General features: G+C 38.0%; 1 protein-coding gene across 1 annotated transcript in view; it reads left to right on the top strand.

Moving 5' to 3' along the window:
* Ppme1 (protein phosphatase methylesterase 1) overlaps positions 1-19642 on the top strand; it is a 48691-nt gene that overhangs the window by 15213 nt on the left and 13836 nt on the right. The window contains exons 2-7 of the mRNA XM_042687278.1: positions 2012-2105; positions 2602-2694; positions 10146-10203; positions 10586-10637; positions 17966-18120; positions 19445-19535. Coding sequence (XP_042543212.1) covers positions 2012-2105; positions 2602-2694; positions 10146-10203; positions 10586-10637; positions 17966-18120; positions 19445-19535 — 543 coding nt within the window. The remainder of the gene's footprint in view (positions 1-2011; positions 2106-2601; positions 2695-10145; positions 10204-10585; positions 10638-17965; positions 18121-19444; positions 19536-19642) is intronic.

Below are 19642 nucleotides of genomic sequence, written 5' to 3'. Positions count from 1 at the left end.
TGGAGTGAGAACCAAGTGTCAATACTTTTTAAAGTTCCCAAAGTGGTTTCCTTGTTAGAAAGATTGATCTGAATCAATGCCTGGAACAGAATAGATAGATGTTCAATGCTGTAAATGCATCACGGTTGACAAATTATATCTCTGACTACTCAGCTTCTCCTTTGTAATTCTTTTCAGTATTATAGACACCAAGAATGCTTCTACAGTGTAAAGTATCTTTGTCTTATATTTTCTATTCAGACTCATGACATATACAGGAAGATGTCTGACAAAAAGTATTGTGCTACTGATCAAGTTCTGAATTCCTTATATTTCTGGGAATAGTATTATGGAAATAGGGGAAGGCTCAGGATTCCTCTCCTGAGTCTCATCCAAGGATAAAGAATAGTTTGCAAATATGTAACCTATTCATTATTTTTGCTTTTAAATGTATGCTGTGTATGATTTTTTTTTCAATCCTGGGGCTTAAACTCTGGCCCTGGGCTCTGTTCCTGAGCTGCTTTTGCTCAAGGCTAGCCCTCTACCACTAGAGCCATAGCATTACTTCTGGCTTTTTCTGAGTAGTTTTTGGGTCTCATGGACTTTCCTGCTGGGGCTGACTTCAGACAGTGATCCTCAGATATCAGCCTCCCAAGTAGCTAGGATGACAGGTATGAACCACCAATGCCTTGGCTTTATGATCATTTTTAAAAAACAGATATTAAAAAGAAATGTACATTGAAATATATTTCTTATTTTTGTCATGATTCCTGTTTCACAGGTATAATCAATTTTATGCTAATATCCTTCCAGAAATGATGAAATATCTAAAAAGTTATATTCATATATCCCACATATTTTTTTCTGGTACTAGGGCTTAACTCAGGGTTCTGAGTTCTCACCTTGATTTTTCACTCATAGATGACATTCAGCTCCAAATTTTTTTTCTGGGTAATTGGAGATAAGAGTCTCAAGAATGTGTCTGCCTGGACGAGCTTCAAACTGAAATTCTCAGATCTCAGCCTCCTGATTAGGTCAGAGTATAGGAATGAGCCACCAGCATCTGGTATACCCACTTTTAAATACAAGTGGTAGTGTGTATATCATGCTTGTCTTTTTACTTAACAGTGTATCTTGTAGTGATGCATCCACATATAAAGAACTTCTCTTCTTTTTTTTTGTAGTTAAGCATTTCTGTGTACTACAACTTAATCAGTCCTCTCATGAATATTTAGGTTCCCATTTCCTACTACTATCCATCAAATGCTATATTGGATAGATAAATTATTTCACTTTTTTTTGTTGTTGATGGTGGTGGTGGTCGTTGTGGGGCTTGAACTCTGGGCCTGGGTGCTGTCCCTGAGCTCTTCAGCTCAAGGCCAGTGCTCTACCACTCTAGCCACAGTGCCACTTCTGGTTTTCTGGTAATTAATTAGAGATAAGAATCTCATGGATGTTCCTGGCTTTGAACCTCGATCCTCAGATCTCAGTCTCCTGAGTAGCTAGGATTACAGGCGTGAGCCACCGGTGCTCAGCATTTCACTTCTATATGAACAGATCTTCAGATAAATTCTTCAAACTAACCTCAAGATATTGAGGTTAGTTTGACTTCTGTGAAGGTTGTACATTGACATTTTGGGAAATGACAAACATAAAATGGTATCAGATTGAAAATATAAGGGAAGAATAGTGACCAAAAGTTGTAGGAAGAATGCTATTAGGATAGAAATTAGCCCATAGTCAAGATCAAGGAGAAAGAACTAAATGATTTTGTTAGGTACATATACACAAAATTTGTGATTAAAGTCTACTAATGAATCCTAAGATTTTATAAAATCCTAAAACTTTTATTCTTAAATCTATAGTTGAACTTATAAACACATTTTAGTATGATGCTTTGTAATATGAACCCTTACTATCTTTGAGAGAAAATACTCTTGCTATTTTCATTTCAGATTTCACATTTATTTGTTCTCATGCATAACTATTTTTTACTTGAAATGTGTGTCTCATTCTCTCTTTTTTCCCTTAGCCCTGGAAGAAAACGGGACTTTTCCCCTGTTTCTTGGAGTCAGTACTTTGAATCCATGGAAGATGTGGAAGTAGAGAATGAAACTGGAAAGGATATATCCTCTATAAAGTAGTTTATTCATTAGTATGCTTATGGTATTGTTTTATAAGATGTGTAGCTGTTTATTTCATTTTATTCCCCACCTATTCTTTGTACAGCATAGAATGTTATCTTTAAGTCTATGCTATTATCTTTCTTGGCTATAATTGTTTAATGCATAAGGAAGGGATTAAAAATGAAATTCCTGAAAATGATATACTTCATAGGGGTCAGAGGAAGTTTCAGGAGTCAAGTTTGTTGTGCTGATTTCATTTTTGCAAACCAAGGATTATCTCTTCATTAGAGAAATGGGAAGAATTATTTTTAATTGAAAAAAAATGATCATACTGGTTCCAGACTTAAAGAAAGTTAATATCTCAGAAACATCTATTTGTTTCCTTTACAGTTTTACATGTAGCTTGTTGCTGCCTAGATTTTGTAGTCAGTATTGATATGGTTAATTTTAAAAACCTCAGTTAGAACACAAATATGTTATCTTTAACTGTTCATACACTTTTCGAGTTTACAAGAGTGGTACCGAGGGGCCGGTCCTGCTTCTATTGCATGGAGGAGGCCATTCTGCCCTTTCCTGGGCTGTATTCACAGTAAGTTACTAATAGTAGAAGTTGATGTTAGTACAATTGTTGTTTTCTTCTGGGTAAGTTCCCATAGTGTGTGTGTGTGTGTGTGTGTGTGTGTGTGTGTGTGTGTGTGTGTGTGTGTGTGTGTGTGTGTGTGTGTGTGTGTGTGTGTGTGTGTGTGTGTGTGTGTGTGTGTGTGTGTGTGTGTGTGTGTGTGTTAGTACAATTGTTGTTTTCTTCTGGGTAAGTTCCCATAGTGTGTGTGTGTGTGTGTGTGTGTGTGTGTGTGTGTGTGTGTGTGTGTGTGTGTGTGTGTGTGTGTGTGTGTGTGTGTGTGTGTGTGAAATAGAGCTTCTATTGCATGGAGGAGGCCATTCTGCCCTTTCCTGGGCTGAATTCACAGTAAGTTACTAATAGTAGAAGTTGATGTTAGTACAATTGTTGTTTTCTTCTGGGTAAGTTCCCAGTGTGTGTGTGTGTGTGTGTGTGTGTGTGTGTGTGTGTGTGTGTGTGTGTGTGTGTGTGTGTGTGTGTGTGTGTGTGTGTGTGTGTGAAATAGACATTTTATTTAGAAAAGTCAATTTGTCTCCTTCAAAGTCTACATGGTACTCTGCACATTTAAAGGTCTTACAAATATTAGAAAAATGTTTCCTTTTTTTGTGTGCTGGTCCTGGGGTTTGAACTCTGCACATTTAAAGGTCTTACAAATATTAGAAAAATGTTTCCTTTTTTTGTGTGCTGGTCCTGGGGTTTGAACTTGGCCTGGGCACTATTCCTGAGTTTCTTCAGCTCAAGACTAGCACTCTACTATTTGAACCACAGTGTTACTTCTGGCCTTTTCTGAGTAGTTTATTGGAGATAAGAGTTTCATGGACTTTCTTGCCCTGGCTGGCTTTGAACTGCAATCTTCAGATCTCAACCTCCTGATTTACTTAATATTATAGGCATGAGCCACCAGGGCCCAGCTCCTGAGCTTCTTTTTGCTCAAGGCTAAAACTATACTATTTGAGCCACAGTGCCACTTCCTGCTTTTTCTAAGAAGTTTATCGGGGATAAGAATCTCTTGGACTTTCCTGCCTGGGCTGGCTTTGAACTCTGATCCTCAGATGCCTCCTGAGTAGCTAGGATTACAGGCTAGGATTACTAACCAATAGTTATATTTTTAAAGTGATTATATACTTTTTTGGGGGGCATTTGTGAGCTACTAGGAAGTAAGTGATATCTGCCCTGTGGTAGAAAATATGGGTCTATATTAATATTGCCGGTTATAGATCTGTGGGGTGGGACAGCTTATGTGCAAGAAGATACTAGCAACAACTAAAATGAAATCAAATAACTTGTTGTATATGTCAAACATACATACTCCCTCTGTTGATCGTTGTGGGGCCTGAAGGACTGAGCAAAATAGGACCAAGCAAATAAAGTGGGAGCAAATAGGAATGAAAAACTAGATAGCCAAGTGGCCCTTAAGGTAATCACTTTCTTAGTTGCTGGCAGCAATCTTTATACATAAAGGCACCTTTTTATCTATTCAATTTAGACCTTATTCCTTGAGCAAAGGAATAATGTCTTATTCTTTCTTGTTTGCCATATGCCTGGAATAGTTCTGGACACATAGATACTTAGACAACAGTTAATAAATAATTTGGCTCAGGGCTGGATCCCTAGGACCATTAAAAAAAATGGCCTTTATTTACTGTTTCCTTCTCTTATTATAAGATAAACCATATGGTTTGTCCATAAGTACCAGACTGTCTCATGTCTCTAGACAAGTATTATCCAGTAGAAATATAATGGAATTTTACAGTTTTGTTAGATATATGATAGGTTTTAAAAGAGGGCAACTATTTGAATAGTGTATTTGACTCTTTATATCCAAAATACCTTTTCAATTATTATCTACATCTATTAGTCTGTAGTTTTTGTTTTATTTTGTTTTTGCTGATAACAAAGTACACTGATTGGAGGATTTTTTTTTTTTTGTCAGCCATGGGGCCTGAACTCTGGGCCTAGGTGCTGTCCCTCAGCTCTTCAGCTGTAGGCTAGCGCTCTACCACTTGAGCCTCAGCCCCACTTCCAGCTTTTTCTGCTTATGTGGTGCTGAGGAGTCGAACGCAGGGCCTCATGCATGCAAGGCAAGCACTCTACCACTGAGCCACCTTCCCAGCCCCTGGAGGATTTTTTTTTAATGCTTATTTTATCTATACTTATGCAAGGTAGAGGGGCCACATCTATTGATGGCATTCTTGCTTGTGGAGTCCTAAGACAGCGGAGGGCCATGAGACAAGGAGTATGCATATGTCTAGTATGTAACTGATCTCTCTTCCTCCAGTAAAGCCACCAGGAGTGCTGGGCAGAATAGTGCCCATCTGTAACACATGGAGGAAGTCTGAAGCAGGAGGCCAACCTGGGCTTATGTATGAAAGTGTTTCTTCCTCCCTCTTTTTCTTCCTTCCCATTGAGGTCTGAACCCAAGACTTGTACTCACTTGGCTGGTACTCTCCTACTTCAGCCCTGCCTCTAGCCTGACTTTTTGCTGGTTATTTTGGAGTTGGAGTTTCACAGACTTTTTTGGCCCAGCTGGTTTAGAACTGTGATCCTCCAGACTTTTTCCTCCCTGGGTATTCAGCAGGCATGAGTCACTTGTGCTAGCATGACTGTTGACTTACATTTCTTCCATTCAATTCAGTCAGTTTGGGAAATTCTATTGAACATACTCTATGTTCCAAGCTTTGTTTTGGGTTAGTAAGGATCAAAAATTGAGTTTGCTCTCTAATACAATCATTTGGTTATCAAATATTTGGTAAGCCCCTACTGTAAACCAAGCATCTTATTCAGTGTTCCTGTATGAATCTAGCTAACCTGATTAAGATCCCAATTGAAATTCTCATGAGATTTGATCAACAAACTGAAATTCACACAATAAATAGTAGGAACCAAGGCGCCTTTGACTCATGCCTGTAATCCTAGCTACTCAGGAGGCTGAGATCTAAGGATCGTGTTTCAATGCAGCCTGGGCAGGAAAATCCATGAGACACCTATCTCCAGTAAATGACCAGAAAATTGGAAGTGGCGCTGTGGTTCAAGTGGTAGAGCGCTTGCCTTAAGCTGAAGAGCTGAGGGACATGCTCAGGCCCAGAGTTCAAGCCCCATGACCACCAAAAATAAAAAAGAACCAAGATAATTTTAGAAAAGATCAGTTGATGTGTTTCTTACCCTCTCACATACCAAAACATACTCTAAAATTGTATCTCTTAGTATGGTGTTGAGAGGGAAAAATATTGTCTATGCATTAAAAGGAATTTAATACATATGATGAAAATAACAACCCAAATGGATGAAAGGGCTGGATCTTTAAAATATGCCATTAGACCATTATATATCATGGGACAGATCTTTTTTTTTTGGGGGGGGGGGTCCGGTCATGGGGCCTGAACTCTGGGCCTGGGCGCTGTCCCTCAGCAATTCAGCTCAAGGCTAGCGCTCTACCACTTGAGCCACAGCGCCACTTCTGGCTTTTTTTTCTGCTTATGTGGTGCTGAGGAATCAAACCCAGGGCCTCATGCATGCAAGGTAAGCGCTCTACCACTGAGCCACCTTCCCAGCCCCATGGGACAGATCTTAAATTTGGCCAAAAGAAGTACAAGCCAAAGCTGGGCATAGTGACTACACCTCCTAACACTTAGGAGGCTAAGGTGAAAGTGGCCTTGGCTACACAGAAAGATAATGTCTCAATAGAAAAAAAGAAAAGAAAAACATAAAAAACAAAACAACCAGTCGGGCGCTGGTGGCTCACACCTGTAATCCTAGCTACTCAGGAGGCTGAGATCTGATGATCGCTGTTCAAAGCCAGCCTGGGCAGGAAAGACCGTGAGACTCCTATCTCCAATAAACCACCAGAAAACCGGAAGTGGCGCTGTAGCTCAAGTGGTAGAGCGCTCGCCTTGAGCTGAAGAGCTGAGGGACAGCGCCCAGGCCCAGAGTTCAAGCCCCACGACTGACAAAAAAAAAAAAAAACAACCCACAAAAGCAATAAAGGAAAGATTGGAGCCGGGAGCTGGTGGCTCACGCCTGTAATCCTAGCTACTCGGGAGGCTGAGATCTGAGGATCACGGTTCAAAGCCAGCCCGGGCAAGAAAGTCCATGAGACTCTTATCTCCAATTAACTACCAGAAAACCAGAAGTGGTGCTGTGGCTCAAGTGGTAGGGCGCTAGCCTTGAGCAGAAGCGCTGAGGGACAGTACCCAGGCCCAGAGTTCAAGATCCACAAAAGCCCAGGAAAAAAAAAAAAAGATTGGTTAATTTGACTTTACAAAAATTTAAAACTTCCATTAAAATATAAGCTGTATATTAGGCAAAAAGTAAACATACTATATGTATTATAAACAACAGGCTTAATATTTTCATGACTTAAAAAAAACCTACAAAGAAAAAAAGTAGAGAAATTGGCAAGAAAATGAAATATCAGTTCAAAAAAGAGTAAATTTTAAAAAATACCTATTTCATTTATCAAGTTGGTCTAAATTAAGTTAAAGGTTATATATGTTTGTGAGGACACTTCTCTACATCTTCACCAATACTTGGTTCACTCTGGAATCTGTTTTGTCAACTGTGGAAATGTTTTGTTACATTCCTAGCCTTCTTTTCAAGGAGATAGTTTGAGATTATCTGAGAAAATCTAATGAGATATTAAAATGATCCAGAATCATATTATTTTATATATTTTGAGACAGTATCTTTTTTTTTTTTTTTTGGGTCCGGTCGTGGGGCCTGAACTCTGGGCCTGGGCGCTGTCCCTCAGCTCTTCAGCTCAAGGCTAGCGCTCTACCACTTGAGGCACAGTGCCACTTCTGGCTTCTTTTTGTTTTGCTTATGTGGTACTGTGGAATCGAACCCAGGGCCTCATGCATGCATGGCAAGCACTCTACCACTGAGCCACCTTCCCAGCCCCTTGAGACAGTATCTTATGTGAACTTTCAATCCTCCTGCTTCAGCTTTCCAAGTGTTGGGATTAAAAGCATACACTAACATGTCTAGCTCTATCCAGATCTTTTTTCCAAACTTGTCTCCAATTCTTATACCTTACAATGGCCTGGGGGAACTCCAATATGAATAATCTTTGGCCCCTTTCCTAATTTACTTAAATCAGAATTTTTTCTCTTTTTTTTTTTTTTTGTCAGTTGTTGGGCTTGAACTCTAGGCCTGGGCGCTGTCCCTCAGTTCTTCAGCTCAAAGCTAGTGCTCTACCACTTGAGCCACAGCACCACTTCCAGGTTTTTCTGTTTATGTGGTGCTGAGGAATTAAACCCAGGGCCTCATGCATACAAGGCAAGCACTCTACCACTGAGCCACCTTCCCAGCCCTAAATCAGAATTTCCAATAAGTTTATGCCTTTGCATTTCCAAAAGCCCATTATTAGGTGATTCTGATAGGCAAGTTGGGTTGGAAAACTTAGATCCTGGGAACTTGCATTTAATTTTTATCTCTGCCATTTATTAGCTCTTTGGACATAGCCAGACTATGAAATCTCTCTGTAAAATGATGAAAATATGTCTAAATTTTAAAGAGTTGTGAAGAGCAAAATAATGCATTTGAAATACTTTGTTATCTAGCTGACATATAGAAAGATATAGTAAAAATTAGCTATTAACTACTAATGTTACCAGTTTTGCTTTCACCACAAATTCCAGCAAGAAAATGATTAAATCAGTCTGTCTTAAATTGCTGCTTTTACTTATTCCTTAAGCAACAAAACTGTACTGTTTGAGACAAAATTTGAAGTAGCTACCATAGACATGTTTTGACAGTTTTCCATTAGCACATGATACTCTGTAGATTTATTTTGCTCATTTTTCCTCCTCATCTTCCTTTGGAGAGCAAGGCCATTGCCTACCTTTTTCACTACTATAACCCCATCACTTAATTGGTACCAGGTTTTTAGTTGTCATTCAGAAAGATTTAAATTAATGAAAAAAATATTTTCCATTTCATCACTATTTTCTGATAGGTATATGTGATTACAAATCATTGTTTTCAAGGTAAAGGTTAAAATTGACAATTAGCTCAGTGTATTTTGTTTTATAAGCTTAGTTCTAATTTTTTCTAGTGTGGTACAATCAAGGAAGTTTTACTCAATTTTGCCCTTTTATGTCTAAAATATGGATTTGATTTGATATATAAGGTTTAATCACTACAACAATAACAAATAGTATAGTAGAATTTCAATCTATTGTTGCCTTTTAAAGATATTAATTGGAGTAACAAAATTAGAAAGATTTGATTTGGTATATGACTTTTAAATGTAACTTAGGAAAGTGGAGGTATGGCTCAAGTGATAGAGCACCACCATCCTAGAGTAAAAAAATGTCACTTAAGAGTAGGAGACCTTGAGTTGAATCCCTGGTACCAGCACCAGACAAACAAATGTAACAAGAATTTAGCTTGTTTTGCGCTATGTGTTGATTGTTAAATTGTAACAAGGTAATATTATTTGATTCTAGTTGTTTTTTACTACTAACTTAGTGACCTTGAACAAATAATTTTCTTTCTTTTAGTCTTAGATTCCTCATTTTAAAAATGCGAGGGTTAGACTAGACAGTTTTCTCCCCCTCCCTCCCATTCCCCTTTTCTCTCTCTTTTGTGCAAGTCCTGGAGCTTGAACTCAGTGCCTGGGTACTATCCCTGAGCTTTTTTTGCTCAAGGCTGATGCTCTTCCTGAGACACAGTTCAACTTCTGACCTTTTGTGGTTAGAGATAAGAATCTCATGGACTTTGTTGCCTAGCCTGGTGATCCTTAGATTTCAGCCTCCTGAGTTATTAGGATTACAGGTATTAGTCAACTCTAGACAGTTCTCTTATTTCATTCTTAAATGATACTGTTAAAATTTTCTAATACTAATTTTATATTATTTCTTGAAAACCTAGTTCACTTTAAGAACAAGACTTGCAGTTAACTATAGTTTCTTTAAACCTAAAATTGTACCTTTCCCATGGTACTATTACTTTTTGGTATACTTTTATTTAACTATGGCCCCAAATTGTATATACTACTGTATCTATCCCAGGGGAATTGGTAGTTTGCATAATTTGTACTGATATTTAGGGTATGTGTTCAGGATAATGATGTCCTGGGCCAAAATATAAACAGACTCATAGAGGAGTAGAGCAAGGATATCCAAGGGATATGAATTAAAACCACATGCAATAGCCTGAGGGTGATATATAGTGCTTATACTATATTTCAGGAATGGCTAGGAAGTTAGGTTTAAAGATGGATTTAAGTGGAAAAAGCCTATTTTGAATTTGGGTCTGACCACAATATGTACCAAAAAAGCAGAGAATCATTGTTCTTTTATTTTACTTAGCAGACTTTTCTTTTGATACTTTGAATTCTAATAGCTGCTCATTCAACAAGTTATTGTAATTGGCAAAATTTTCTATCCCACATGTATCTTACTTCTTTTTCCCCCCTCTAGGCGGCAATCATTAGTAGAGTTCAATGTAGGATTGTGGCTTTGGATCTGCGGGGGCATGGTGAGTAAAGTTTTTTTTTGTTTGGTGGTGTTGGAGATGTGAGTAAAGTTTTTAATTAGCCATTGACTTAGTGGTGTAGTCACCAGGCTCCTTTGAATAAACCTAAGTATAAATTTCAGTGAAGACATAAAGTAACCCAGTGTCCTCCATTTGGATATATTTGGAGAAGTCTGAGCTTCTAGGAAGGTTACTTGTAATTATCCTCTTTGGAGTGACTAACCACCAAGATTTGTCTGAAATATGAAAGATCCTTGCTAAATTTGTCATATAAAATTATGAAGTCCCATTTTATCATCTAAGGGTGAAATGTTCAAAGGAGAATACTGTTGCTTTTATCATTCTTATCCATGGGAATTTTATTCCTAAAATACTTTCTTTCCAGGTGAAACAAAAGTCAAGAATTCTGAAGACCTATCTGCAGAAACAATGGCAAAGTAAGGAACAAAATATTGCTTATAGATTGCCTGCCTCTCATTGCTAGTATAAATAGTAGTGTAACTGGTGAGGTTGTTGGACAAATTAACACAGAAAGTTATATTTCTGTTCTCTGTTTGGTTTATCTTTCTATTTAATCTCTAAATAAACCTTCATCTTCAGTATATCCAAAATGGTGGTTGTCACATAAAACACTTGAAAATCTGGTGTAGAGCTTTTGAAAATTTTTCATCTGTTGGTAAAGTTAAATAGAATCTGGAGATCTGGGCTGGGAAGGTGGCTCAGTGGTAGAGCGCTTGCCTTGCATGCATGAGGCCCTGGGTTCGATTCCTCAGCACCACATAAGCAAAAAGAAAAAAGCCAGAAGTGGAGCTGTGGCTCCAGTGGTAGAACACTAGCCTTGAGCTGAAGAGCTGAGGGACAGCACCCAGGCCCAGAGTTCAGGCCCCAGGACCCGACCTTAAAAAAAAAAAAAAAAAGAATCTGGATATCTTTCATGAACTTTTAATTAGAAAAGTAGTGCGAGAGTATGTTTAGGGAGTGTACTTTCTCTTTCCAGTATCATTAGAAAGGTGAGAACAAGACACTTATAAATAATTATATCCTAGCTTTCAAAGTAAAAGATAAATATAGCATTATATAGTGGCTCTCACTCCTGTTGTATAATCAGAATCATCTGAGGCGTTATTGAAAATGTAGATTCTTTGTCCCTACACTAGATCTGCTGAATTAGTTCTTTTAGCAGTGGGATCTGCTCATCTATTGTTGGTGGAATGTGAATTAGTATAACCATTACTGAAGGCAGTTTGGAGATTTCCCAGAAACTAAAAATAGAACTACCCTATGTTCTAGCAATACTACTTTTGGGCATTTATCCAAAAGATTGCAAGTTAAGGTACAATAAAGACACTTGTATACCATGTTTATTGCTACAGTATGCACCTTAGCCAAGATATGAGAACAGCTCAGATGTCCTACAATAGATGAGTTGATCAAGAAAATATATATCTTATTATATATATATGATATATTAGATATATACTTAACATATAATATAATGCTACAATATTAAATCATCATAATCAATTATGTATACACATATTATACTGTATAATTATACTATGTGTTATCATGTGAATCTAATAATATATATAATTATATATTATGATGCGTACAAACAAATATATATGTATATACATATACATGGAGTTTTATTTATTCATCAAGAAGAATAATATATCATTTGCAGGGAAATGGATAGACCTGGAAAAATTCATGTTGTGAACTAACTCAGGCTCAGAGAGACACATAGCTCATGTTTTCTCTCAAATATAAAAATATACACATATGAAAAACATGTATAGGCCGGGGCTGGGAAGGTGGCTCAGTGGTAGAGCGCTTGCCTTGCATGCATGAGGCCCTGGGTTCGATTCCTCAGCACCATATAAGCAAAAAAAGAAAAAAGCCGGAAGTGGCGTTGTGGCTCAAGTGGTAGAGCACTAGCCTTGAGCTGAATTGCTGAGGGACAGTGCACAGGCCCAGAGTTCAGGCCCCACGACTTGACCCAAAAAAAAAAAAGAAAAAGAAAAACATGTACAGGCCATATGCTTATGCACACAGTCAAGCTGATTAAAGTATAGATTACACAGGAGTACATTCCAGTAGTGTAACTTCTTTGATTAATTAATTGACAGCTTAACACACAATGCCAGAAACCTGAAGCATATTTTGTCTGAGAAAGGTAGGACTTAAGGGGAAGTGAAGCAGAAAAATAGCACGAATACAGCCATAATGTAAAAATGGAACCGAGAAACTTGAAAGGATGTTTGGGGTTAGGATAGATGTGGGGAGAATGATGAAAGTGATGGTAACTCTGAGCAAGTTGCTTTGTACTCAATTGACATGTTGAATTAAAACCCCTTTGAACAACTACTTAAAGGTAATGATAAAAAAGTTAAATCTATTTTGATGCAGCCAATTCCATGACTGGTATTTAATAATTACTGCCTGTAATAAGAATAAATTCCAAGTGATTGATCCATCACTTGGGTGAATGCACCTTTCCTATGCTTAGAAAAGATACTAAGTTGATGTGCTTCAGACTGTTAACTTCTTTCATAAAGTAAGTGTCCTATGTCCTAGAAACCCTTTCCACTCAATTACCTTTATTTTTTTATTATTATTTTTAAACCAAAAAAAGGGATCTTGCAGGCTGGGAAGTTGGCTCAGTGGTAGAGTGCTTGCCTTGCAAGCATGAGGCCCTTGGTTCAATTTCTCAGCACCACATAAGCAGAAAAAAGCCAGAAGTGGTGCTGTGGCTCAAGGTGTAGGGCGCTAGCCTTGAGCTGAAGAGCTGAGGGATAGTGCCCAGGCCCAGAGTTCAAGCCCTAGGGCCGACAAAAAAAAAAAAAAAAAAAGGATCTTGCTATGTTGCCCAGGCTGGCTTCAAACTAAAAATCCTCCTATCTTAAGAGGGTAGACAGATAATGAATACATTTCTTTTTAGACATTGTCATCCCTTGTTAATGTATATTTTAAGATATAGAAATAAATACCTTTATGGGCAACTTTATTTTACTCATTTTTATCTGTTATAGAAAGAATTATTCCTGAAATTATGTATTTGTATTTGTTCTAACCTTTAGTCTTTAAAAAATGTGATATTATATCCAACATAATGTTAGTTTAATTGAAGCTATACTTTTATTATTTTGATGTGCAGACCTAACTTTGGGACACTACCTACTTTAGAAACTTTCTATAGTCTCCTTCTGTGTTGCTTACTCCAAAGATGACTTCTCTATCTAATCATTGTTCCTGAAGTTTTGCAGTAGTCACTGAGCAAAGGCATCATGTAATTATCCTGAATCTACAGTGCTTCATACCAAGGGAGAATGGCTTTAAATATATTTTATTGAGGGAGAAATTTGGTAGACCCAATAAAATTGTCTTGGCTAATCTTATAGTTGGTAAATATGTCTTCAGTTTCATCACCTATAAAATAGTAGTAAATTTCCTTTCAGACTGGGCAGCTGACAGATTATCTTAGATGATAATATAAGAAAGTTCAGGAAGTGGTGGTTTGGCTGAAGTGATAGAATACCACTTGGGTGGAGAAAGCTAAGCCTGAGAGTGCCTGATTCCCTGAATTCAAGCTCCAGTGTCTGGGGCTTGAAAAAAAAAATCATAGTACATAATAGGTACTTATTCAATTTTATGCTACTATAATTGAAAAACAGACTGGGCAATTTATAAGAACATGTTTATTTAGCTCATAGTTCTGGTGCCTGGCAAATTTAAGAGTTATGGCTCTCTCTCTCCACTTCTCTTCAATCTAGTATTAGAATGCCTAGCTACAGCAATAAGACAAGATGCAAACATAAAGGGGATCCAAATAGGGAAAGAAGAAGTAAAACTCTCCCTCTTTGCAGATGACCTGATCTTGTATTTAAAGAATCCCATAGACTCCACTCCCAAATTACTCAAGCTAATTCAAAACTTTGGCAAAGTAGCAGGGTATAAAATTAACCCTCAAAAATCAATGGCTTTTCTGTATGCCAACAATGAGAAAAGTGTGGCTGAAATTAGGAAAGCAACTCCAAATAGCCCCACAAAAAATAAAATACCTAGGAATTAACTTAACCAAAGAAGTGAAGGACCTCTATGATGAAAACTTTAAAAACTTGAAAAAGGAAATCAAAATAGCACTTAGAAAGTGGCAAAAACTCCCATGCTCCTGGATTGGAAAGATCAACATCGTGAAAATGGCAATACTTCCCAAGGCTATCTACAAGTTCAATGCGATACCTATCAAAATTCCAACCTCATTCTTCAAGGAAATAGAAGAGGCAATCCAAAAATTCATATGGAACAATAAAAGACTCCGAATAGCAAAAATGATCCTCAACAGAAAGAACACTGCTGGAGGAATATCAATATCAAATTTCAAACTCTACTATAAAGCCATAATAATCAAAACAGCTTGGTACTGGCACAAGAACAGACCTCAGGACCAACGGAATAGAATTGAAAACCCAGAAATGAACCTACAGACCTATAGCCATCTAATCTTCCATAAGGGAAAAAATAGAATGGAAGAAAGTCAGCCTCTTCAGTAAATGGTGCTGGTAAAATTGGTTAACTACTTGTAGAAAACTAAAGCTAGATCCTTATATATCACCCTGCACCAGAATCAACTCCAAAAGGATCAAAGACCTCGGAGTCAAAGTGGACACTCTGAAAACATTACAGGATGGAATAGGAGGAACCCTAGACCCTAGGTCTTGTTGGCACAGGCCGAAATTTTCTTTTTCTTTTCTTTTTTTTGGTCCGGTTGTGGGGCCTGAACTCTGGGCCTAGGCACTGTGGCTGAGCTCTTCAGCTCAAGCTAGCACTCTACCACTTGAGCCACAGTGCCACTTGGCTTTTTTCTTTTTGCTTATGTGGTGCTGAGGAATCGAACCCTGGGCCTCATGCATGCAAGGCAAGCGCTCTACAACTGAGCCACCTTCCCAGCCCAACCGAAATTTTCTTAATAGAGACCCAGAAACACAACAAATCAAAGGTTGGACAAATGGGATTGCATGAAATTGCAGAGCTTCTGCATGGCAAAGGACATAGCTAGCAAGATCAATAGAAAGCCCACAGATTGGGAGATCTTCACTAGCTATACAACAGACAAGGGTCTCATATCTAAAATATACCTGGAACTCAAAAAATTAAATCCCCCAACAACAAATCTTCAAAGAAACAACTGCCCAATAAATAAGTGGGCTAAAGACTTAAAGAGAAACTTCTCTGAAGAGGAAAGAAGGATGGCCAATAGACACATGAAGAAATGCTCATCCTCCCTAGCCGTAAAAGAAATGCAAATCAAAACAACATTGAGATACCACCTTACCCCAGTTAGAATGGCTATAATCAAGAACTCTAACAACAACAGATGCTGGAGGGGATGTGGACAGAAGGGAACCTTACTTCATTGTTGGTGGGAGTGTAAACTTGTTCAACCACTTTGGAAAGCAGTATGGAGATTCCTCAAAAGACTCCACATAGAGCTCCCCTATGACCCGGCAATCCTACTTTTGGGCATTTACCCAAATGTTCACAAACAAGACCACACTAAAGCTACCAGCACGACTATGTTTATTGCAGCATTATTTACTATAGCTAAGATATGGAACCAACCCAGATGCCCCTCAGTAGATGAATGGATCAAGAAAATGTGGTATATGTACACAATGGAATTCTATGCCTCCATCAGAAAGAATGACATTGCCCTAATTGTTAGGAAATGGAAAGGCTTGGAAAAAATTATATTAAGTGAAGTAAGCCAGGCCCAAAGAAACATAGGTTCCATGGTTTCCCTTATTTGCAATATCTAGTATATGTCTAAGTCAAGTAGAAAAGGTCAGATAAGTTGATGTTAGAGAAATGAACCCTAAGACACGTATTCAAATTTTTTTTCCTTTCATGCAATTGTTTCTAACACATTTATAAGATGATTTCTTTGTTGCTTTGTTTGTCCCTCCCCCACAGTATAACCCCTGCTTTCACTGTATTTGATGTCGGTATAATTTGTGGAGGGGAAGGGGAAAAACAAATCGTTTAAATAGGGATACAGGTGGACCCATTGCAACAATGAGATGTACAAGTCCTTATGCTGAAAACGAACTTTACAGCCTTGGTGCAGGGGAAGGGGGGGAGGATTGGGTGGTGGGAGGCTGGGAAGGGATGGGAAGGGGAAACAAAGGAGGAGGCTACAATGCTTGTTAAGAAATGTACTCATTATCTTGTCCATGTAATTGTAATCCCTCTACAGTATTTTCACAATTTAAAAAAAAAAAAAAGAGTTGTGGTTCTGGCATTTGATGAGGGACTTCTTTCATTACAACATTTCTAAGGGTTTCCCATGATGACACTGATCAAGGAAGCCAGGGAACTCTCTTTTGTAACAAAGCTATTCCCATAATTCATTAATCTCTGAATGAGTTAATCTACTCATGAAAGCAGTTGACTCATGATGCAATCACTTCCATAATTCTATACTTCAAATTATGTAACCTTAGCAGCACTGAGTAATTATTTTTGTCTTCCACTGAGAATTTTGTGATTTGTATAGTAGCCGCACTGATGTCAAAAAAGTGAGACCTCTTAAAAAAAAAAAAACACAAACTTGGCCTTCTTGTGTTAATTGTATTATCTCTATCTAGCTGCTTACTCCGTTTTACTTTCTATCTTAGTCTTGAATTTAACTCCAAATGAACATTAAACTATTATTTTCACTTTCAAAATTTGGTGACTTCCTTATCTCCCATTCATATTGTCTGCCACTCCTCAGCTGCCCTATTTTCCTTGTAATTGTTATATGAGGTTTTTAAAATTATTTCTTACATAATTAATATTTGCCTTTGCCAGACTATGGAGAACATATTTGAAAAGCCGTGTCCCTCCCTACATTGACACTTGTCATATTTTTTATGCTTCAGTATGTATGACACTCAACAAGACAAAACAGTGTTTTGAAGTTGACATTTCCAAAAGAATATAATAGAATCAGTAGCCTCTAGAAACACATTTCTTGTTCTTATCCCACCTTGCTATACTAAGGAGGACCTATAGGCAAATAAAAAAACTTCATGCTTCAAAGTTTAAAGTTTGACTATTAAAGAGATCTGCTTGTAATTGAAGACTAGAACAATAGCCAATAAAAATTAATTCTGAACACCTTTCTAGTTTCTCAAACACTGTACTAATATTTAATATTTATTTTTAAAACAACTATGTTAGATTTTACTAATGATTATTTGTACAGCACTCCATTTCAAAGTAGTGTCCCATTTACTCAGAGCAATCTTGGTCAGTAAGTGACTTATCATTTTATAGATTTTGAAAATGAGTAAGAGATTAAGTAACCCAAGATTACAGAAGTAGAAAATAAATTGAGGCTAATGCTCATCTTGTGACTGTAAACTTTATTATAATCTATATGGGGAAACCGAGACATAGAGTAATAATTATTTGTTCAGAGCTTCAAGCTTAGTTTCAAAATAAAAGTGTATGTTTATGTCATTGTGTAAAGAACAGTACATGTGTAATGTAAAGAAAATTGGGTTTTTAGTTCTTAATCTGCCATTTATCAGGAGAGGTAGGCATATGGCTACTTGCATAGATTATACGGGGTGGTGTTTATGTAGGTGTGCTTGTAAGATGGGCTTATAGATCTTTACCATTTCCCAGGACTTTTAGTTACAAACAAAAGGAAGGAACTGAAAAGGAAACTAGCCTTGTACGAGAGCATTCCCAGCTTTTTGTTTTTCCTTTGCAGAGATGTTGGCAATGTAGTTGAGGCCATGTATGGAGACCTCCCTCCTCCAATTATGTTGATTGGACATAGCATGGGTGGTGCTATTGCAGTACATACAGCATCATCTAATCTGGTGCCAAGCCTCCTGGGTCTGTGTATGATTGATGTTGTAGAAGGTAAGTTTTTTTAGTGCTAAACAAATCAGAATCATTAATATGTAGGAGCTATCCATGGTAAATTACCATGTTTTAAGTTATTGTCAATTGTATTCACCTTGAAGTATGTCATTCATAAGTGGATTTCTCACTGATGAACTTAGTCCCCTTGTGATCCAGCATATCTTTTTAAAATTAAATAACAAGTCATGTTATCTGAAACTCTTCATTAACATCTGAGTATGATGGGTATGTATGTGTGTGTGCTGGTCCTAGGGCTTGAATCAGGGCCTGGGCACTGTCCTTCAGTGTTGTTGCTTAAAGCTATCACTTTGCTACTTAGGCCACACACAGCTCTACTTCTGCTTTTTGGTGGTTATGTAGGGTAAGATTCTTATAGACTTTTCTGCCTGGGCTGGCTTTGAACTGTGATCCTCAGTCCATGGTCAGCTGGCCCATTGCTTTTTAAATAATTTTTTTTCATGCTTATCTTGGGGCTTGAACTCAGGGCCTGGATACTATCCCTAGGCTTCTTTTGCTCAAGCCTAGCACTCTTACTACTTGAGCCACATCTCCACTTCTGACTTGTTTGGTAGTTTATTGGAGATCAGAGTCTCACAGACTTTTTCGCTCAGGCTGGCTTTGAACCACAGTCCTTAGATCTCAGCCTCCTGAATAGCTAGTATTATAGGTGTGAGCTATCAGCTCCTGGCTTAATCTGTTGCTCCCCCCCCCCCCCCACTTTTTTTTTTTTGCCAGTCCTGGGGCTTGAACTCGGGGCCTGGGTGCTATCTCCGAGCTTCTTTTTGCTCAAGGCTAGCGCTCTACCACTTGAGCCACAGCATCACTTCCAGCTTTTGCTCTTTATGTGGTACTGAGGAATTGAACCCAGGGCTTCATGCATGCTAGGCAAGCACTCTACCACTAAGCCACATTCCCAGCCCCGTCTATCATCTTTAAAAGGGTATGATAAGGCTGGACATCATTGTGAGGTAATGTGGTAGAGTGAATAGAGCAAAGCTAGCCAAGAAGCAGAGAGAGAAAGTGAATGGTTGGGGACATAATATATCATTCAGGGGTACACCCCCCACCCAGTTACCTGCTTCCTCTAACTAGGCCCCATATCCTAATAGTTTATTCAGTGTGTTCTCATCATTGGATTTCTCACTAATCAACTGAGTCTTCTTATGATCCAATCACCTCTCTAGTGTCAGGCTGGGGGACAAGCCTTCAACATTATGAGCCTTTTTTGGAGAGACACTTCATATTCAACTATACTTCTCATTAAGTGTAAGTGCGTAGAATAAGTTAAGTACTATGGCTAAAATTTTTGTTTAACATCCAGGTACAGCTATGGATGCACTCAATAGCATGCAGAATTTTTTACGTGGCCGTCCTAAAACCTTCAAGTCTCTGGAGAATGCTATTGAATGGAGGTAACTCACAAATTTATGTTGTCTTAATTTTAAATGATAAATTACAGCTTTTCCTTTTTGTGACCTCAAGGAACAGAAGGTCACTTTCTAAGCTTTTATGTAAGAGT

This window comes from Dipodomys spectabilis, unplaced genomic scaffold (genome assembly GCF_019054845.1).
Source record: "Dipodomys spectabilis isolate Male_0828 unplaced genomic scaffold, ASM1905484v1 ptg000003l, whole genome shotgun sequence".
Classification (NCBI taxonomy): Eukaryota; Metazoa; Chordata; class Mammalia; order Rodentia; family Heteromyidae; genus Dipodomys; species Dipodomys spectabilis.
Note: the sequence above shows the minus strand (reverse complement) of the source record. Positions and strands in the feature narration are given on the sequence as shown.